Source organism: Diadema setosum, chromosome 2 (assembly GCF_964275005.1).
Source record: "Diadema setosum chromosome 2, eeDiaSeto1, whole genome shotgun sequence".
Classification (NCBI taxonomy): domain Eukaryota; kingdom Metazoa; phylum Echinodermata; class Echinoidea; order Diadematoida; family Diadematidae; genus Diadema; species Diadema setosum.
Window position 1 is genome coordinate 39,147,642 of NC_092686.1, and position 24,136 is coordinate 39,171,777.

General features: G+C 36.7%; 1 protein-coding gene across 1 annotated transcript in view; it reads left to right on the forward strand.

The window, feature by feature from the left end:
- Positions 1 to 7,840: 7,840 nt before the first annotated feature.
- Positions 7,841 to 24,136, forward strand: part of LOC140243282 (uncharacterized) — a 101,778-nt gene continuing 85,482 nt past the window's right edge. The window contains exons 1-3 of the mRNA XM_072322954.1: positions 7,841 to 7,956; positions 12,984 to 13,092; positions 20,950 to 21,026. Of these exons, the coding sequence (XP_072179055.1) occupies positions 7,852 to 7,956; positions 12,984 to 13,092; positions 20,950 to 21,026 (291 nt within the window). The 5' untranslated portion in view covers positions 7,841 to 7,851. The remainder of the gene's footprint in view (positions 7,957 to 12,983; positions 13,093 to 20,949; positions 21,027 to 24,136) is intronic.

The window sequence follows — 24,136 nt, forward strand, 5'->3', positions numbered from 1 at the left end:
CAGGACCATCCAGCTAAACCTGCTACTTCTTTTGTCGATAGAGGGCGTTAAAATTCTTCGAAGGAAATAATAGTACAAGCAGACTGTCTGGAAGCCTTACAGTATCAAGTACATGTATTCCCATTACTTGTCCCTTTTTATATAGTTACATTTCTGTCTTGTTATGTCCCCCTTGCGCTGTTCTCTTCGATTTTAATGACACTGAAGAAAAAAAAAAATCTCGAAAGTTATATATTATTTACTCTGGCCGTGTAAACATTTCTGTTCCTTCAGCTAAAGAGAGAGAGAGAGGGAGAGAGAGAGAGAGAGAATGATTGCATAACGTCTAGAAGCCGTTGTCCAAATCAAGCGATTTGCTTATCGATAATGGTCTCCTCCACCTGTATACTTTAAGATACACCATGAATTGTATAAGTTCATATTATTCACATGATTGCATATTTGTAATGATAACTCTTGTTAACTTTTTATTTTGTTATACTAATTTCTTTTATACAAGTGGAGAAATAAAACTTACTGAAATTTACTGAAACATCAGAAAAGCAGATTGGTATGTGTGAAGATCGTGTATTTTCAAGGTTTTGAGTTGCTTGAGTATTTGAGGATTTTTTATCCAAAATAGGCAAAAAGTGTAACATATTCCACTGACTTTTTTTTTCACTACCTACAATGATAAATCATAAATGAATAATTCATAGACAATATCTGACGTTGGTATAGCGAGACGGGGTCATCCAACGAGACCGACACCCACGAGTCGTACGACCCACGAGTTCGACTTTGAAAAAAAAAAAAAAAGTCCGTGAGTCATACAGCCCACAAGTCACAAACCCAATGTGTTCGACACCAGGCAAAAAAGGTCCACGGGTTCGACATTATTATTACGTATCAGTCTCGTAGGCCTTGTTTGCTTGAGTGTCGAACACGTGGGAACAGTCTGCCTATACTGCCGCACTCATTGACCTTGTTTACGTAGTGTCGAACTCGTGGGCTCCATGACGTCTGAGCAAGTTGAATTACATTAATTTTTATAGGTATAGTTCTAACTGGTTATCCATTGAAAGAGCTGACAGTTTCTATTGATGAACAAAAGAATTCAGCAAGTGCATTTTTTGCCTTTGATGATCAGGGTTCGATGCCGCCGTCTTTCTGAGCAATCTGAGAATTCATTCTTAACGCTAACATTAATGTCTGCTATAATTTGCTTGTTTATCTATTCAATGCATACAATGAAAATTCAGTGAATGATGAGGCGCATGAAACAAAAGAAAACCCCTCCAGACCTACCATGTGTGAAAGTGTTGGATCTGCACTGTACGTCGGGCCCGGATGCCGTGAAAATCTTTGAAACTGTAAACTCTCACTGGAAAGCCGATCACTTCCGATAAATGAAACCAATATAGTATAATCGTCAGGTATGTATATAATCAATCATGATTATAAACATACATATATATGAAGAGTTTGTTCGCAAAAACCGATAAGTCCAATTTTGAAGATTTTGCAGTACGGTCTCTATCATAAAGTACAAAATAATACCTTTTAAATGATTATATTGGTCACTACCAAAGGTACATTTTTAAAGATATGGTCAAAAGAAACAAACATTTTCTTATTATTCTTTTTATTTTTCTTGACCTTTAATGGCAAATATCTCCATTTGGCAAATATGGACTTATCGGTTTTTTCGAACAAACTCTTCATATATATATATATATATGTATATATATATATATATATATATATATATATATATATATATATATGTATATATATATATATATATATATATATATATATATATATATATATATATATATATATATATATATATATATATATATATATATATATATATACATACGTACATTAGGAGGTTTTTTCCAATAGCGGGACGTATAAACTAATGTCTAATGTTCAGACCAAAGTTTTTCAACACAGAGCAATTTAAATTGGGATTGAATATCAAAAAAAATTCCCACTTTTGAAAACTATACATCAGATAACATTGTAATTAATATGAGTAATAGCTGGATAGTGCACAATTTAGTTAGAGGTGATTTGAATATGAGAGCATGTATCAATTTCGTTAAATTCATAATTAATTGTAAAGTGCACAATTTCCAGATTTTGGTTAAATTCGAACCCTCTGTACAAGATTTAATTTTACACAAGGTGCAATGATGTAGACAATAGACATGAATCCCATGAATACCACATTTTTCAGAAGTCTGCTGACAATAGGCTTCTTGACTCTTGCTCTCGGGCATATGAATGTTTTATTAATAATTCATGATGGATTGCCATGGGCTAGTCTGAATTTATGGTAAAGAGTAAAATGCATGATGCACATGAAAAGAATAAGTACATGTTTCCATGTGCTTGCATATACGCTACATCTTAGGATGAACAAGGACTAGCTTTGACAGTGGAATTTGTCATGAATATGTAATGGAGCATTCAAACCCTTGCCATTGTTCAGGACCATTGTCCGGGTGTTAACCACACACTCCCATACACACCAATTGATCTCTGTTTGCAAAATTAAAATATTGTACAAGTAAAGAGTTGAAGAGAGCAAAATCTAAAACCTAACTTAGAAGTAAATCTTGAATTTAATGAAACCGATTTATGGTTTCATTTTTTAATAATGTTTTTTTTTTGTGTGTGTGTTTATGTGTGTGTGTCTGTTTTTGTAATATGTTCACTTGTCTCATGTTTTGATCGTAAAGCCATATTGTTTCCTTTGTTGGGAACTACCCTGACAAGACCCTGGTCTTTTGCAGTTTCCATGTTTCATTCATAGTTATTATATATTATGTATTGCATGTTCATGTACTCGTTCCCTGTCCTCAGTTTGTTATTGTACGAATGGTGTGCCTTTTAAAAGTAAACAGAATAAAGTTCAAGTTCAAGTTCAAATTACCTCCAACAAAATTATACACTATTCAGCTATTGTTCATATCAGTGCCAGTGTCATCTGATATAGTTTTTTGAACTGATCAGGGAAATGTTTTTGTAACACCTAGTATATAATGCAACTTAAAATACAAAGTCCACGTATAAGGTGCTTATGCATATAATAGACCTTTATTAGATTAATGTAAATTCGAGTAATTAGAATTTCTGTTTCACTATACATTTTCGCGCAAGTTTTATTTGTACACCCTTGTGCCTGCAACCTAAATGTACCACTCATGTTTTATATAAGAACGGACGGCGAAAAGTAATTACCATCATACAGACACGCTTATACAGAATGACAAGTCATGATAAAAATGACACATTAATCAATATTGTCTTCAAATCTGTGTTGCAGTAGTCCTGTCTAGCACATAGGACATACATGTACTTCAAATACTTCTGTGTGGCGGCTTTAAACATGGGATCAAAGGGTATAAGACCGCTTGGTAACTGACTCCACTCTCTTGAACCTTCTTGGTAATACACTGAATAATTGCACTATTATAGTAAAATATGACATGGCGTACCTTGCCAATTGCAGTTGGCTATACTTTCGGCAGTGAGTTGTATATAAAATAGTTTCAGTGCCGTATAGTTTATAGTAAGAGCGCCCTCAGAGTTCGTGGATGTGGATAATGTGGATAAACTAGTAATCATGAAAGCAAACCTGGGCCAGTTCGCTGATTAGAAAGTGAGCCATGAAGTATTAGTCTACTGTTGATACATGGGATTGTGTAGGCACTTACGCTAAAGGACAAGATGCATGGGGCAAATATTCTTCTTTTTTTTTTTTAGGTTGTGCGCAATAGCTGTAAACATACTCTCCTGAATCTGTCTTTTATAAGTTCAGTGGCCACCCGTGACCAGATGAACGTCTTAAATGCTATACTTAAAAGCCTTGCTTTTTAGTGGAACACTCTTATCCATCGCCATGACTATCATTACTTTTTGTTTTGTTACAATGGCAAAGTGTGCATGAGGCTATTCTTTTTTGCTACTATCTTCTTTATACATATATTACTTCAGAATCATATTCATTTTGTCCTTCCAAACTGGAATTGATAAAATTTCACCTTGTATTATGACTGCTCTAATTTGACAAAAGGAAGCACGTGAAAACAGGGAGTTTGGGAGTAAATGGCCCAAACCTGTTCCTCTCACACATGATTACAATATCTACAATTCCTTCGTTTGAACTATCAATGATAATTTATTTCATGATAGAAAAGTCAGTGACATTGCTATGGTGCAAACAGGATAAATATATCAGAAAGTGACTAAAAAACCCAGTTTTGGGAAAAAAATGTCACTTCATTTTGTCATGATACATAAAACTATATTGATAATCAAAACATAAGCAGACAAACAAAGAATACATAGGCCTAATCAAAATCTTTAATGAATTACAAATAAGATTAATTATCTTACATGATATTGCATATCATTGATAAGAATTGAAATAAACTCATGAATATTCCTATAATATAAGGAAATAAAGTGAAGTTCATGAAATTCATTTTTTTTTCATGAAAATTACACATTCCATCAACTTGATAGTTATACATGTTAAGGGTAGCAATAATTATTATTCCCCCTGCTTTCTGAAAGCTGTTTGTAAATTGCCCTTTCATTGTGCTAGAAGAGTGAAAGCATTTTGATTTTTTTTTTTATATTTACATTATAATTGTTGTCCACACATGATATCATAAACTCAAGTAGTCTCCTTATCCAGCTGTTCCAACACCAAAACTTTACAAATTCATAACTTTTGCACCTATTGTTCGATTTTCCTCAAACTTTCACTGATGTGTTCTGATGTTGCTGCTTTCACTCAAGTCACATTGTCTCTTTTGGTTTTCTTTTCCTTCAAGCAAATCTATCATTTCCGGAAAACACATCCCGTAGCAGCGTTTGACGTGAATATCTATTATTACTATATTTGAAGAGTTTGTTTGCAGAAAGCGATAAGTCCATATTTGCCAAATGGAGATATTTGCGATGAAAGGTCGAGAAAAATAAAGAGAATAATAAGAATTTTTTTACTTCTTTTGACCATAAATTAAAAAATATACCTTTGTATGTAGTGACCGATATATCATTTAAAAGGTATTATTTTGCACTTTATGACAGAGACCGTACTTCAAAATCTTCAGAAATGGACTTATCGGTTTTTGCAAACAAACTCTTCATTTCCAGTCAGTTAAATTGCACAACGCTTAAAGTCCCTTAAATAATCAGATGACCCACTCCCCCATCACTATCCTCCATCCATCGCACCCCTAGGCAATCTCTATATGTCTATACCTTAGTAACAGTAATTCCTTTTATTACCACGTGATTACCAAGTCACCATCACTACCATCAACTCCATAATAATTACGATACACGTCTTTGGTTAGATTTTGTGTTAGTGTTTGATGTTACCATACATTATTGTCTCAAATTTTGAGTCCATGGACTCAAAATAATGGACCAAAGCTTTCTGAAACTAAATTGCCATCGTTTATCATGCTGCGTTGTATTGTCAATTCCCTATTTCTGCAATAATATTCTTTAGGCGCACTGACGGCTTCACGGAAGAGTATTACACTATACAGGCATTCATTAAACTGGGTGTTACAAAAACATTTCCCACTTTTGATCCTTGATAGTTCGAAAACTATATATCAGATAAAGCTGTCATTGATGTGAGTAATAGATGAATAGTGTACAATTTTTAGTTGGAGGTGATTTGAATATGAAAACCAATATCAGTTGCATGAAATCCATTATAAATTTCAAAGTTAGGTCCCAGATTTTGGTCAAATTTTCATCCTCTTTACAAAACTTGAAATTTACACAGGAACAAATGTTGTGATTATGAGTGTGTACTATACAAATTACTGACCCTGAACAATGGGCATGTATACCACCTGTTCAGAGCTCTTCTCCAAGGCACATGAATCCTTTATCAAATATTCATGATGGATTGCACTAGGCACTGCTAGTCTGAACTCATAGCAAAAATCTGAAACCTATCCCTGAAAAATTAATGTCGAATTTAATGAAACTGAATTATGCTTTCATTTTAGAATTACCTCCAACAAAAGTGTACACTATTCAGTTATTGCTTATATCAATATCAATGTTCTCTGATATGATAGTATTTGAACTATTAAGGATCAAAAGTGGGAAATGTTTTTTGTAACACCTAGTATTACAGGGCCTGAATATAGTATTATTCTTACTGTGTTGTATTATCATATTGTATTGTGTTGAATTGTTTGCATCGTATTGTATTGTATTGCATTAATTGCATTGTATTGTTCTGTATTGTATTAATTGCATTGTATTGTTTTGTATTGCATTGTATGGTATTGTATTGTATTCATTGCATTGTATTATATTGTATCGTTACTGGAGTTTAGGAGAAGTGTATCCTACATTTTTATTTTTTTTTTCTTCGTTTACAACAAAAAGACCACGCAATCGTCGAAAAACTCTTTATAGCACAGCGCCCTCTTTTGTGCATTAACAATACCCCTCCCCTCCCCATCGCTCAACTCGCTCTGCCCATAAACCCAGCAGTGTGTGTTTGTGTGTGTGTTTGTGTGTGTGTGTGTGTGAGCATCAAGTTGATACAACGTATGTACCCACTGTTACTGTATATATATCTACGTACGGCATTCCGTTCAGATCCATGCAACATGTTCCATACCACAACGTTACACTGCACTGCGTGCAAAAAGGCGAGAAACCTTACTCAGCATTCGATTGTTTGTTTGTTCATCCTGTGGATTTAGAGAACTCTTTGTGTTCTGTCACTTGTTGATAATCATTGTTTCATTTCAAGTTGATTATAGAGAGCCCGTGTGCCCTTCTATAATACTCGGGATAATTTTTCACGTAGTCGGTTCATTCGCCGCCAGCACTTCCTTGTTCGCTGGAGCTGAGCTTCGAAGCCGCGAGCTTTGGTACGTAAACTCGCGAGTGCCATATGGGAGAACTGCCCGTGGACATGACATCAGCAACACGGTAGGGATGGCTGATGACCCCTCTACCTACCTCTGCTCTGCTGCTGTGTTGTGAGCATTTATCGTTTTTAGATGGCTAATGCCGTGGATGCTAGCAAGGAAGAGAGCCAGTCGGAAAACAGGGTGCAAAAGAACCCTTCAACGCACTGCAAAGCGAACAGTCTGGACCTGGAATAAAGTCATATCTTTAACTTAATTGCATTGGCCATTGCTGTCATAAAAATAGTACACAACCTAGGCATCCTAGTTTAAATTTACATAATAATAGGCCTACCTTATGTATACCTGCTACCTACATGTATTATCCCACTTCCGACCTTCCACTTCCACCATTCATTAGCACCAAGGCAAGGTCCACGGCCGCTGTGTTGTGAGCATCAACCTTTGCATAAAGCATTCCTCTTCGCTGTCAAAAAAAGGTGTTAGATTTACTTATCTACATGTAAATGAAGCAGAAATAATGATAGACAATAAAGGTGTCCTTTCACACTGTGTCTCTCATTTCCAATGTTGTTTTGAATGCGAATGCATAACTTTTTTGCTTAGATCTAAAATATATGGGTATGGGACTTGACACATACCTGTAGGCTGTACCTTGTAGAACAACTGTGACAAGGAGAGAGTCAATTTTCTCGGAGTGTACAGCCGACCAGCGTGGACTGAAGCAGGAGAACTTGTCTGTGGCATCGTCGTAGCTTGGTCACCAACAATACTGGCATTGTAACATACATGTACACTGTGTAGGTCTGCACTGTTTGCTGTAGACATTTGCTAGAGAGTCATTTGCTCTCTCTCTCTTTGCTGGCGAAGCTGATCAGAGTGTTTGGCTCAGCAGCCTAATCCAAGACTGTCGGGAAGGAAGAAATTAGCCACCATGGCTTTAAAGGAAAATTTAGAAAACTTTTTAGAAAACTACGACAACATGACCAGTCTCTCCACGTCGCTGGATGGAGCAGATTCATTTGAAATGGAATTTACAGTAAGTATTTTTATTTTATTTTATTTTATTTAGTTATTTATTCATTTATTTGTTTACCTGTAGTGGGTTTGCAGGAGATTGATTCCATGTTTGTAAGGTAATTTATATTTATGGACGTTCATGTACAGCTGTACATATACATTGTAACACAAGCCACCCATAATTTGACCAAATCGCCATACAAAATTTGAACCTTGATATGGGTGCCGGACATTTGTACATGTACTGGTACATGTACGTCCTTTCATTTCAGGCCAGCACATCTCGTTTTTTGGGACACACAAAAAAATCAGATATGAGAAAAACTGAAAAGCTTAGCTTTAGCAGGCTTCAAAGTACTGGGTAACAGTTGTTTGTTTCATGAGTTATCAGCTTCAAATCTACAAGTGTAAACGTGTACACTGTATCTCCCAAGGTCAAGGATTGGTTTACTACATTGTATGTACAATGTACAGTAGTACATTTGTTTACGAACTTGATAAGGACTTGAATCCATAGATCTTGAATCGGCCCAAAATATTGGAAAAGGGGAAGTATTCATGCTGCATGCTGCAAGCTGCAAATTCACAAACTATATGATAAATTAAGTGACCTGCTCTGTGAAAGGAGCTTGGAAGCACCATAGAATATGTCATAGTACAATGTATAATGCACTGGACACAATTTGTAATGTGTATTTTGTCAACTGTTCTTGGTGTACAGTGTATACACTGTACATTTACATTGTACAACATTTTAAGAGTGGGATAATGCTTAGAGATACTGTCCATTGTGTCTTACTAAGTTATTGCCATTTTTTTTTTTTTGTATGTTAACTACACAACATTTATTGTGTGAAACATGTATCTAGATAAATTTTGAAACCTTACTTGGTCACCTGCCTGTATCAAAAGAATGTCTGTGGTTTATATGAGAATGAGACACAAAGTTCTGAAGTTTTTATTGTATATTCCTCTCACCACCATCTAACATGTACAAGTGTACACATTGTACAGTACAAGATTGTACATCGATCTGTATTGTGTGTGCTTTTGTTGATTTGACAATACAGTGTTATATTTGTAGTCCTGTACAGAAATGAGGGCATTGCAAAATTTCCAAGAGTTGTGACTACAATATAAACTGTGAACATTCAGTTTTATTTCATTTCCCACAAATTACGGAAACAATCAGGCATGGTGTAAATTACGATTATTGAATTCCTCAATATTTTGACTTTGTTCTGTTGAAACATTATAGCATTGTAATTCTACTTTATCCCATTGTATGACATGTTTGGATGATATTTTGGTCATGCAGTGCAAAACATTTTACCCCCTCCCCCCCCCCCCCCAAAAAAAAAAAAAAAAAAAATATGTGATGTACAGTAGGTGAGATGACTTGAATGATTATCTTTTTTTTTTTTCTTTTTTATGTATGGACACAATGTGATTTTGTTTCCTTGTCCTGTTGTGATTACTGTATATATGTGACCCGCTACAACAAAAGGATCCGAAAGTCGGGGAAGGACAATTTTCTGAAAATGGCATGACATTATTCCTTTACTCTTCTTCTTTAATTTCATATATAGCACACTTCATAAAAGTAGATTTTATTCGCGCATGTCAAGTGGTTGAGGAAATCAGAGTTTCGAGAAAAACGCCTTCAAAGTTTTCCTTCCGACGCTATCATGATCAAATGGAGGCAGGCTTCTACTGCTTGACAATAGAAGGTATGCTCCTAATGACCTCTGCGATGTTCATTCAAGCTCAGCACCAACGGTCTATGCACGACCAATCAGTAATCAGGATGTCGCGCCCTGACCAATAAAGATCTTTCCCTCGTTGCTAGGAGCGGAGTCTATGTAGGTGCGGCGCTAAATGCAAATCTTCGGACACGTTTCTGTTACATTGAGAGTCGAAAAATCATGGCCCAGAAAAACGCTGATTTCTTGCCTTTCCTTTGATCATTTTGCTTCGGAAATTTGGCAGATGATAGACAAAACATCAGACTACAAAATTATGCCAAAAACAGAAATCCGATTGTTTTGACTAATTTCGATGACGTGATGTCAAACTCGATTTTCTCTGCTCAGCCGTCAGCGACTTTAGGATCCTTTTGTTGTAGCGGGTCACATATGGATGCTGAGTATGCACCCCCCCCCCCCCCATATTTGGGACTTCCCCTTTAGTCAAGGGTAACCAAATGGAAAATACTATACATTGTACATTTAATAACTGTGAATACTTGGTGGCAAAAGCAACTGCTATCTACAGTTGTATGCACATTTGTGACATACAGTGTAGTTGTAGCATGCTTTAATCTTACAAAGTTTTACAAATCTACACAGGTCTACAGTGTACATGTTTTTTACACATTTTGTAAACTTTTGTTCAAATGTGCAGTCTTCTTTTCAGATACATTTGTAGCATTGTGTGTAACATGGCATGGGTAAATTATGAGATAAGATGCCCTGTTACAATGATAAACATTGTTGTGCTCCTCGGGTGACAGCAGCATTTAACAAGATCTTCTTTTCTTTTTTCCATTTGGTAGTATGCTAGCTGTATTCCGTAATCTGCATTTCTTGGCAGATGTGTGAAGTTGATGTTATCCTAAGCCCCCTCTCCTCACCTCCCACTCCCCCCCCCCCCCCCTCTGTTCCTCTTCCTCTAAAGTGAAGGACTTTGTGAAAGGATGTAAAACTGCATTGGGGAATTTCCCTCAATTTTACCCAGGGACCCATACTTCCATGTTTACTTAGAAGTTGTAGTGGTCAGCTTGACACATCTGTTGTTGGTTTGGACAAGAGGGTTTGGACGAGAGGGTACAGGTCTGAAACAACAACAGCAGCAACAACAACAAAAATATATGTGTGGACATTATTAACTGTACACCAGAAAATGGTTCTCTTGCAAAAGAAATTATAACTTATAAGAGAAGGGAGCAGAAATTGTAAATGTACATCACACAAGAAGAAGTCAAGCAGCCGTCGAGGGGCAAGCTTGTGAGAGCAACAGGTCCCTTGACAAGCCCAGCAAAGTTCTTGTCTTTCATCGCCAGTCGAACTTATATCTGCTGCTAGTGTTGGGTAGCAAAAGTCACAACCAATCAACAGTGCTCTGTTGGAAAAGCTTGTATCTTCATTTGTTTTTTATTAATTTATCTTTAGTTTTTGGTTTTGTTTCAGTACATATACATGTAGGGTACTGGCAGCACTGTCAATGGCTTTTTCAGAGGTTCTGCACAAATTCAAGATTACAGGATTAACTTGTATACATTGTCAATATTGTGTATGCTGTTCATGTTTGTATAATACACTGTATGTGCTGACAGAAAAATAATTCACAATGATAATGCAGAGCTACAGTGGTAATCTTACAACATGACCACATGCTGTATTTTGCAAAATGTGAGATTAACAAAATAACATAAGGGCAAGTCCAAGATAAGGTCCCCTCAGAAGGCAAAATTTCATCTTTGCTCAATATTGACATGTTTGGTATCGTTTTGAATCTTACGAGTTGAAGTTTTGATTTCTGTGGAGAAAAAAATGATACTATGTAAATTTATGCAAATTTCAAGGGCTTCATTTGCATAAATGTGAAATACAGCGTTGCGTATGGGACATTTATAAAAATTCATATCTATTCAAAGGAAAGCAAATGATATTTGATTAATATGTGGACATAAGAAGTTCATCAAATAGTTTAACTTGATATAAAAATTTAGGGATTATGCAAATGATTATGCAAATTAGCTCGTGTCCTATCATGAGATGTCCCATACATGTACGTAACACGCGCATTATCTTGGACTTGCCCTTCACTCAAGTTGTTACATTGTAGTTTACATTTGTAGCATGTACAGTTTACTGAAGAGTGATAAAAATTATTGCCAGTACACATTACATTTAAAAAAATGGTGGGTACATGTACTGTACTTGTAATTTGGTCATAAGTTTAACTTAAGAACGTAAAGTACATTGAAGTACATTACTGAATATTTGTTCTTTCTAAAAGATGAGTATTGTCTCACTACATATTCTCCAATAAAGACCTGCAAGGCTTGTCATAAGGGTGCTTGTTTAGTATGATTTTGGAACTGATTTCAGGTTGTGATTGCTTCATAGGAAAATCTGTATTTTCCCATATATCTGTGTATGGGTTTAAGGCATGATCAGACCCATATTCACTGCATTTACAGTATAATACGTTAATCTCATAATTTCATTGGAAAAAGTGAGAAATTGAACTTTTCAGTATTGAAGTATTCAATAGGAGTGGTATATGTTGGGTTACATTATGTACTTACATTTGTAAATGCAGGCTTTCCCTACAGGCTTATGAATTAAAGTCATGTTCACAGATCTCAAAAAGCTCTCACACTATTTTGGTATTTAAAACATAAATGTACTGTTACTCAGCTTTAGCTCTTTTCACTAAAAAATGTCAGCATTAATGACAGCATTACATTGATATAGACCCTATACACTAAAAGAAGACTGAAGAAAGGTGAGATTAATATTTCTTGGTCTCATTCTGTTCCCGGATATTATGCTACCAGTATTTGCTAGGTTACAATGTACATTGTACATTGTATGACAGGGAGGTGTGAAATATGATATTGTACATTGTAGTCCTGAGTCTCTCATACTGTACCTCTCCGTATGAAGTGTCCACATGAATGTGTAGCACATTCTCTCTCTCTCTTTTTTTTTTTTAAATCCCACTCTGTAATAATAATAGTTGTAATGTTCATTTAATAGTACAAATACATGTATCACTCTATAGAGTTGGATGTGCTGCAAGAAAACAGAACAAGTGTACAACTACATCTTGTACAGTGTATGTGATATTTACACTTGTAAGAGATTGAACCTTTGCTGAGTATTTGTCAATGTCACTGAGTGAAGGGAAATGTGAAAGAAACAAATGTATTTGATATTTTGCTTATTTCCCAAAATGTTTCTGAAGTTTACGCTGTAGTCAAACATGTCTTTTTTTTATTGCTTTATATTTCTCTCTCTTTCTCCCATCTATTTAAAGCACCTGAAGCAAATCTCGCAGCGTTACCGGACAGACAAGGTCTACCCAACAACTGCAGGGGAATCTGAAATCAACATGAGAAAAAACAGATACAAAGACATACTGCCCTGTGAGTATACGGACTCGTGCATGGATACAGTGTATTGTATGTACCACTGGAATTCAATGCATGAGATAATGGATCTGTGCATTTTGAAATTAAGAATCTTGGCTTCTTGCGAAAGTCACCAAAACTTTGTCCATGCAAAAATTTCTGGTTTTACAGTAAATTCTTTTCTGTGATGACAATCAAACCATTCACTGTTGGCTTCTAATGTGAAGATAGGATGCACTACATGTACACTGTATGTTTCTCCTTTTTGACTTAATTAACATACCGTTGTATATTTTGAGTATTAAAGGCCAGTTTTGTGCTTTGTTGTGCGTCTGGGAATCATGTTGTCCATGGAGGCTGTAAGAACGGATTACTGTAAAAGTGGATATTTTTGCGCGACTGATTTTTCGCGCTCGGCTCGGTAAAAAGAGTTTTGCATGTTTTTAATTCCGCGGAATCAGACACGAGCTACATTGTACTGTACAACATATACAGTTGTAATGGCAAGCAGAAATATTTGTGTGCTTTCATTTTCACGCTAGTTTCTGGTTGCGCGAAATGCGTGAAAATTTCAACACCGCGAAAATTTCCACTTTTACAGTATTTGAGACTTGAGGAACACTTATGATGCAAAGTTGGCCTGTCACGTACAGTGTAGGCCTACCCTTTTGCCAGACTCTGAAGAGTAAGTTTCATAGTTTCCACAAAAGTGAATGGAAGTGAAACCGCTAGTGAGTAGCAGCCAATATGCACTGCAGGCAAACAGAACTTTGAGACTAGTTTCCACCATAAAAATGCCATGTTAAATTGTGCGTGAAAGTAATCCAAAACGCCCATTATTATTTGTTATGTACAATTGTAGATGAACACAAGTAGGCACACTTGTAGCAGAAGCTAGATGGCTGACATACAATTGTAGTGTGCTGTTTCCTGGATTGTGCAGTGTGTACTTCAGCATGCCATTTCCCTCCGTCAAGAAGGAAATGAATTTAACCTTCCATATGGAATTGAGTCGGGACTTCGTATGCAATCCACCCATAAAAAAGGAGTTCTGAATTGTTCGGTGATAATCAAAACATGGCGATTAATATGGGACGAAAATACCTTTTGCCACTGTGGATCACGTCACGGGCTGAAAAATTGCCATTAAAAACCAATTGCTTCCTGAACACTCAAAACTGTTTTTGAGGCAAATGTACCACAAATTGCTCACATTTTATCTGCACATTCGAGGCATTGTAAGATTTGGGTTGTCAAACAGTGTAAGTTGGAGCATATGAGTGCAAATATAATCATGAATGATTATGTCTCCCCCCACAATGAGATTTTTCTGTAACTCTAGAAATACTGTTCAGCCAGTAGGAAAATGGCCGTAAAAGGTCCGTACGAGTACTTGACTGGACATTTGCCATCACTGCTAACATTTTGTGATACAGCAAATAACCCCTTTGATCCTGGATGGTTTTCTGTAGTTCTGATCAAAGGTCCAGTCTACCTTTGGGAGCAGTGATTTCAAAAATGTTCAAGATATCACATTTGACGCATCCTTGTAGGTGTGTTGTATCACAAAACGTCCTACCATATAAAATTTTCGTAATAAAGCCTAAAATATAAGGAGATCAGTGTTTTTCTCAATAAACCGTAACTGTAGACGGTTTAGTCTGGAAACATTTTTATTATAACTATTGTTCACATTTTGTGTATTTAACAACACTTAACATCGTTTATACGGATTCAGATTTTTACAGTGGTTGTTTCTATCCCTAACTCACATTTTAGAAGTATTTCAAAGCACTAATGTTGGGTTTTTGTTTCATCTGCAAATGGTAAGTTATGCCTTTAAAGTCTGTCTTCCCTTTTTCTTTTAGGTTATTAACAGACTGAACTTGAAAATACATTTATAGGTTCAAATGGTCTGCGTTATAAGCCTCTTTGGGGGTGAGGCAAGCTCATTGGGATTTTGTAACATTCGGTGGCCCTGAGAAGGTTGCTGTAAATCACACAGTGTATGCACATGGGCTGCAATCACATACTCAGTAGTTAACGCTATTTGCATCACGATGCAAAAATCTATTCTGTTTGCCACTTCATACACAGCAAAAACAAATTAGTTGACAACAAATGAAGGGAATCTGCAGGTTGTACATACACCTACGTACATGTACCTAAACGTGACCATGAAGCACCTGAGTGTGCAAATCAAGTTTTGGAAGTTGCTCCATTGGAGGAAAATATATTGGTAGTTTCTTTGCATGCTGTTAGCAGGCGCAGTGTAGGCAAATTATCATCAGAGTTTTGTTTTGTTTGTTTGTTTGTTTGTTTTAAAGCTGTCATGAGTCCAATTTTTCCATTTTGATGTGTATCCCAAGAGTTAAAAAAAGCGTTTTGTGTCCACACACAAGAATGAATGGTTTGCACATCATGTTGCCAAAATAAGGATCTTTAGATTCACGACAAATATGTTAAGACGAGGACTGGCCATTCGCTTTTCTCCCTGCATCGTGTTGCAAATAAGCATAAGATTGCGCAAGGATGCAGTCTATTCAGAGTAAAATGGCACCCCAATAGGGTCATATTCAAATGGACGCAAAAACAGCCCAGAACAGAGCATGCAAACCCAAATAACGCAAGGTCGACTTTTATAAGCAAATATGTGCTTGCGCAGAATTTTTTTTTTTTCCCTGAATGTCCACATCCCGAAAATCTAGAGCTCCCTCATGTAGATTTTAAAAACTGTTAATTTTGAATGTGTGTGAATGGGCCTTGAGTTTTGAAACATCTTAATTAAATGCTGATATTGCATCTCGTACATGTACGTAGATGATGCTTGACCTGGAGACCAAAATGAACTTTAGTAGATAAGAAGGAAACAATATAAGAAGCAGGATGTCATTCTCAGGTCATTGAATAAGATATTATGACAGCTAGTAAAGCTCACTCCAGGTGAGAAAATTTACACTGTAGTTTTCCAGGTTTTCCAAATGCATATTTTTGAACAACATTGATGTTCAAAGCATAGTCCAAAAATCACCTTTGCAACTGTAGTCTTGGTTTTGTTTTAATGAGCTCATTTTGTTTATTTGTCTCAGAGTACAATGTGTGTTGTTTTTTCTGTGTGTACATGTGTGTGCTGGGGGGGGGGGGGTGCACAACAGTTTGAAGGCACAAGTACCAAGAGTAAAAAAGTTGGGTTCAGATGGCAGTCTAGACTGCACCTGTTGTCTAATTAGACCCATGTTGGTATAAAGTCCAAACATGTGGTTGCATTACACTTTGTAGATAGGCACATAGACACACACACACACACACACACACACCCCAACATATATATATTGTATGTACACACACACACAGTATTATCCTTCTAGTGCTTGTGGGAGGGAGATGTTCACCAGAAAGAGGTAAACATTTTCTCCCTACATTATAAATCTGCCACTGCACACTAAAATGTACAGAAGATGTTTTGTTCTTTCAAGCCCTTCATGAGACATGTACAGGGGATCTGCCTTCATAGAAAATATGGCAAAATCCTTTTGATATTTATAAAATTGAGAACTGTGCTTTTACAGTTTAAGCTTCCATTGATATACCTGTACATTGTCAAAAGAACATAGCTACACTTGTAAATATCCATTTCTGGTTCTGCATACAGTGCATTTTATACAAAGTTCTGAATGGTTCAGGCATATCCTATTTCTGTCATGTAACGACTACAGTTCTCTTCCAATACAGACCTTTTAAAAAACAAAATCATATTCCCACATTGCTACATACAGTTGTAGTAGGCCTAGGCCTTAAATGTTGCTGTGTTCCAGCTTCCAAATTTTATCAAAATATCCCACTTTCTTGAGAGATTTGTGAGTATGAGAGACAAATTTGAAGAGCAAATTGAATTCAAGCATCAATTTTGCCGTGTCAATGGGCAATTGAGAGTGTCCTGTTTCACATGTGTTGATGTTGTTTGTGCTTTGTTTCCTGGTATACATGTACACTGTAATTGCATGAATTTCCTTATTACTTTGTTTTTGGTTTTGTTTGTTAATTTACAGATCAGCAGTTGCAATCTTAACAGATTTAATTTGTAGAGGGAGACAAAGTGAAGAAACTCGAATCTGAACCTTCACCCCTCTGAATAATTATCTTTCTTTCATTTAATTTGTTTTTATTTGTCTTGGAATTGTGCCTTGATGCCCTTTGCTTACACATTTGTACATGGTGTTTTTCTTTTTCCTTTTTGTTTCCTTTGTTCTATCTGACTAATCATGTCTTGATGTACTGTACTTGATATTATATACAATTCTATAGTTGTATTTTTTCATGAATGTAGTATGTAATATTTTTTTTTAATGATTTTAAACTTGCAATACGTGTAACTGATATACAGTTCACAAGGAAATTTCGATCCCTGGGCTCTGAATGGTACTCCCTGTTTAGGTTTAGATAAACTTTTGATGAATTTATAGTAATTATCAATATCATTTGTATGCATAGTAGGTAATGGGGTTTCGTAATGCTTGAGTGGTTGCCGTAGCAATACTGCCAATAGCTATTGCTGTTATAGAGATGGGCTGAATTACACCCATGCCAAGCTGCACAGTTGTCAAGCCCGCTGTAAAAGTGGGCATATACATTTTTCGTACATGGTCTTGTGTTCGTTATTTTTTATTTGTTATTCATTTATTTTATTTTTTTTGTCCCCGCCGAACGAGTACGAGCAGGGGACTATGAAACCGGCTCCGCACGTGTGTGTGTCCGTGTGTCCGTCTGTCTGTCCGTCTGTCCGTCCGTCCGTCTGTGCGTCCGTGTGTGATCAAAATGTTCAATTTGCTACTTCTCTGTCATTTATGAGCCAATTTTGATTCTGTTTGCTTTTAACATAGCATTACATGGGAGCTGTGAAACTTCTACACAGAATTTCAGTTGTGACCTTTGACCTTGACCTCTGACCTACTGTATACTGTAAAAGTGGAAATTTTCGCGGTGTTGAAATTTTCGCGCATTTCGCGCAACCACAAACTAGCGCGAAAATAAAATCCCACGAATATTTTTGCATGCCATATGTTCCTGTGCGTGATGTCTAGATTCCGCGGAATTAAAAACACGCGAAACTCTTCTGACCCGGCCAAGCGCGAAAAATTAGTCGCGCGAAAATATCCACTTTTACAGTATTGTACATTTTGCTTCAAAATGCTACTCCTTCGCCATTTCTAACCCGATTTCGATTCCGTTTGCTTTATGTGATGGCACTAGGTGAGGGCTTCAAAACTTCTACACAGAATTTTGACCTTTGACTTCTTTGACCTTTGACCTTGATTTTTGACCTATTGTATATTGTACATTTTGCTTCAAAATGCTACTCCTTCGCCATTTCTAACCCGATTTCGATTCCGTTTGCTTTATGTGATGGCACTAGGTGAGGGCTTCAAAACTTCTACACAGAATTTTGACCTTTGACTTCTTTGACCTTTAACCTTGATTTTTGACCTATATTGTACATTTTGCTACAAAATGCTACTCCTTCACCATTTCTTACCCGATTTCGATTCCGTTTGCTTTATGTGGTGGCACTAGGTGAGGGCTTCAAAACTTCTACACAGAATTTTGACCTTTGACCCCTTTGACCTTTTGTCTTCATTTTTTACCTTTATTGTAGATTTGCTACTGACTACTTCTTCATCGCCATTCTTTGGCTGGTTTCGATTCTGTTTGCTTAACCAGTTTCCTTTTTTTTCTTACTGCTTCAATAGTTCTACAAAGAATTTTGACCTTTGACTTCTTTGACCTTTGACCTTGATTTTTGACCTGTATTGTACATTTTGCTACAAAATGCTACTCCTTCGCCATTTCTAACCCGATTTCGATTCCGTTTGCTTTATGTGATGGCACTAGGTGAGGGCTTTAAAACTTCTACTCAGAATTTTGACCTTTGACTTCTTTGACCTTTGACCTTGATTTGTGACCTGTATTGTACCTTTTGCTACAAAATGCTACTTCCGGCGGGGACATATATTACGCACCGCGTAATTTCTACTTTTCCTTGTTTTCTTTGCTTAGAATGCGGTAAGTGTGAATGCAACCTACAAGTATTGTACACTGTAGTTCCTACATGTGATATGCATGGTGAACTCATTTCCTTGAGATTTCTGTGATATGATATTCACTTGAAACTGAAAGTCTCCATTTTCCAATGTACAAGCTTATGAGGAAATAAGAAAACAAAATTGTTTCAAGTTTATCCTGTTTTATGTGCCGCTTAATTATGACTTACTTGGAAAAGTGTACAACCAACAGCAGTCTGCATTACGTGACTTGCTTTGTGAAGGGCTGCATTTGACAAGTTCATGTGCAGTTGTACAATGTACACTGTATACTCTGGTGTTATAATAACATTTCACTCCAGATATAGAGCCCCACACTCATATACAAGTTCCAAAGAAGCTATAGGGATTTGTTGCCATGGCGACTCAGTCTGAACAGCAGGGCCGATATGTGTTCTGGCGCATGGCTGGGTCGTATGACCATACACGTATGAATGGAATGCCAATCATTTAGTGACAGCTGTTTGTGCAGTAATATGCTGATGGGGCAAACTTGCCTTTGATGACAGCAGCATATCTGTAGTATTCCTCTGGTGGGATAAGATGACTGTCTCACAGACAGATGTCTTAATCCCCTGGCCATATAATAGAAAGCTTGGTATGTATGATGGCAGTGTCTTCTGACAGAACTGATGCCAAATAATGTGTAAGATATGTGAATGCATTTTATTTAATGGACAAAGGCTCTTATTAAAGAACCACTGACCATAAGCAGTATATTATGTAGCACTTGTTTAGGCGTACATTTATCTTGTACGATGTACACTGTACGTGTACAACTGTACGTTCATAGGTAGGCCAGACATTGTATCAGGATCTTCATGTAAAGGATCTTTATTGTACCGTAGTTGTTCTTCATGACCACAAGTGTACTGTTAATCAGAGTTCCAACAAAGTAAAACTTGTTTTTAATGTATTCAAGTCTTGAGATGCTGTCTAGTGTACTGTACGAGCTGAAATTTTCGCGTACAGATATTTTCGCGAATTGCTACTTGGAGGACATTTACGCGTGTTGTTAATTTCGCGGTTGCGACGGTCTAACTGAACGTAACTATCTGCGCGTTGTTATTTTCGTGTGTTGTTATTTTCGCGGTTCAAAGGCGATTCGCGAAATTCGCGAAAATAAAACCACCGCGAAAATTTCAGCTCGTACAGTATGTGGAAGATTTATTTGCCTACATGATTTTACGTGTATGTAGGCCTACAAACTGAAATATTCAAAATCCCGACATGCACCTTGTATCATTCAGAAAAATTGGAGATAAAACAAATGAATGTTTTTGTTAGAAAACACACAAAAACATGCAAAAAAAAAAAACAGAGTTTCTTTTAAATCAAATATAATGTAGAAAAATTATGAAGTTTTGATCAAAACAAAATCCCTCAGGGTTTTTTGTTTGTTTGTTTGTTTTTGTCGCTGAATTCTGGATGCAGCTTATCTGGCGTTGCGGCCTTATCACCAGTGAATACTGTGCTGATATATATGCCGATTGCTTTGAACAGTGTGTAGTGTAGGCCTTCTAGGCGGTTGGCCTCTGGGCTTGTTTGACAGTGTACATAATGTACATGGTTTGGGCATCGGTACTATTTGCAGACAAGATACCATTACAGTTGTAATTGTCATCATTGTTCCTTTTGAAGCTCTTTGATTTTTTAACATAAGGTTTAACAGTACTAGCATTGGCATTTTTGTGATTATGACTATTAAATGTCAATTTCTTTTACTGTCATTATCATCATTGCTTCTCCATTTTCTGTTTCTCACTGCTCTCAGTCGACCACTCCAGATATATCCTGAGTACGTGTGATGGGCAGGAAGGTTCAGACTACATCAATGCAAATTACCTCAAGGTAAAGTTTGCCAAAAGGCTACTTGATTTGTGTTAAAAAAATGTTTGGGCAGTGCATAGTTATGTACAAATGTAATGTCTCTTTAACTCATTTAGTAACTGAGCGCCCGAAACCACCCATATTACTACTCCCCAAATTGCCCGAAACCGCCAGTTCGCTTCAAAAAAAAAGTTTCATGCTTTACCATTTTTATTGTTTTCTCATTTTTATTGTTTTCATATGAAGTGTATAATTACAAAATTGTATGTCATTTGAAAGAGGTCAAAGGTCAACAAAAGTATGTCAGTGAACTGTACTTCTGTGACACACAAGTCTCTTGTTAAAATCTGAATAGGCTTTCAAATGAACATTGATCTTATGATAAACAAAAATAATAGCTATTTTGCATAATTTGGAAGGTTGTCCAAAAGAGAGTGTTATTGCCGTACCTTCCGGGGAACAATAGGCCATTATGTATGGAATCTTCAGTTGCTTAAGGGTTAAAGATCCCCATTGGAAATTGTGGTTTCACAACACTGGGGCTGCATTATGCTGCATTTACACCATGTTCCTGCAACCACGACATGCAGCCACGTTTCAGGCCACCGTGGACAAAGCGGGATGGATGTGAAACAATGCGGTGAGACAGGATAGGCAAACTCGATAGGCCGTGATTGCCGTGAACATCATGCCAGATTTTTAAACTGCCGACAAATTTGCCACAGCAGTCCCGTTGCTAATGAGGAATCTTGTATGCAGTGATAAAACGGGTTGAACGCAACAAATCTCAACAGCACGCAATAGGCCATAACAAAACTTGGAGGCGGTCGGTAGTGGGACGTAACAGAAAATAATGATAGTCTAGACTGACCAGACGTCGTGAGAACAGCGTCTGATATCTTAAGTTCACCAGGGCGAGGACTGGAACGAACAAGACTGGAATGCGAAAGGGGGAAAACAGGAGAAAACAGAAAAATGTCTCATCTACCCACGGCGATCTACGTTTCGGACAAATGGGGCTGCCATGGCTGCCGGGAACATGATGTAACGCAGCTTTAGATCAATGCATAAGTTTACCATCTGCATATGTGCCTACCATTAAAAGACTTGCCTGTCGTATCAGCAAGTTTAAAGTGCAAACAGTATTCCAAGTTTTGAAATACAGCAAGCCTTTAGGAATAGGTGAGAAGTACCTCACTCATTGGAGTAGTTTGAAAGGAGAACTCTCCATAAAATGTGAATACAGTACTCATTCCTAGTCCACTTGGTGTGATTGTTAATTTAGCGAGCGTAAATTCTTATGTAGGGTTAATAGGAAGTGGTGGATCAACCTTCTTGTGAGGTTAAATCTATACAGACCATCTGAAGACCATTTCCATTTACTACTACATGTAGTAATACCAATATGAATGAGCGACTTTGCAAGTGGACCTTCTGATTTAAAGTAATGAGGTTAATTGCACATTTACCAAGCAGGATGTCAATGCTGATGACTTTCAACATACTACATTGGCTACTAAGTGTAGGTACAGACCATTTTCTTCTCTGTTATGAGCTGATATACTACTGCGAAGTCTTCCAACAGTTTACCAAATTCTAGTCAAATATTATGATTATACGGAACTTTACCTCCCATTGTAATGTATACATGGCACATCGTATCAGCCAAACAGATAGCAGTGTTTATTCTGGAGACAATTCAGCTGGGTCTCGTCTGACCTTGCACTGCATTTTCCATTGTGCAAGAAGTTTGTAGTTCAGTCATTTTGTCATGCCCCGATTACTGGATCTTCACTCACTGATGATAGCTGCAATTGTAGCTATTCATAGCCAGGATTAGTCATAACATGCTTGGGTGACAATCTGTGCTGAAATTTGCCAAAAATTCAATGTGCGTGAGCCCTCCACCAAACAAAAACAGAGGCGGTCTGAAAAGGATCCAGATTAGGAAATTGTCACTTATAATGAAAAAAAGTGCCTAGGGAAGAAAAACTACCCATACAGTGATAACATCGAGGTGTAATGTTCATATCCTCAAGTTAAGTATTTCCCCCTTTCTCTCCCGTGAGTGTGAAAGAAGAAGAAGAAGAAGAAGAAAAAAATACCCTCCGGTTGATGAAAAACTCTCAAGTATATTCAAAGGATGCATCCATGTCTTCTTATTTATTCCTTCAATAGACCTCATTACAGGACTCAAATTATACTGAGACCAATCCTGTCATGATGCCTCAACAACGGGCCACGATGCCCCTTCAAAATTCAACAGGTTTAAAACCACTATGTGTATACTGGTCATAACCCTTTTTTGGTTGTAAAGTAACAGTTAAACCAGAAAATCCAATAAAAGTTATTAAGACAAAAATTGAAATTTTCTTCTACTTTTTCATAGATCTACACTGTCACATACATACCCATTACATTTTGCTTCCAGTATTTCAAGATATTACGCATAGAGTGTCAAATCAATGTCAGTGCCAATTCAATTCAATTCATTCTGGTTTATTCATGCACAAACTGCCATAGCAGCCAAATAGCTGAATTGTAGAGTAACATACAATTGTACATGTACAGATGTACAGTGTATGCATAATAAAATACACTTTGTATGAGTTATTATTATTACATTAAAACTGTGAACAAATAATTAATTTAGTCCATGGAATGAAAAATACATACCAAATGGCAACAATCAACAATCAGTTTACATATCAATTATCAAATCATCAGTAAAAAGTGAAAAAAAATTAAGGTAGAGTAATTTTGGCCTTGGTGCTCTCCTAACTCATCCTGATTCCTCCTTCAAAAAATTTGAGATTCAAGGCCAAAGTGGCCATGACCCAAATCAAATGGAATTTGAGGCCTATTGTTAGAAAAAAGCAGAACAAACTTGATGATGTAGAATGGATTGGAATAGAGTTGCAAAGTTGTATAGTGAACACGCTGACAGAGCAGAGCATTGGATTTTCTTTCTCATCAGCATTGTATGGCTCTTTCATGGATTACAATAATATAATGGCAATTAATGCTTGCAACCAAATCCATTCCTTTCATATCAATTTACATCTTATGTCAACATGGGCACAATCACTGAACAATGAGATGATCTTCAAATAAAAGCTCAGCATGCCATA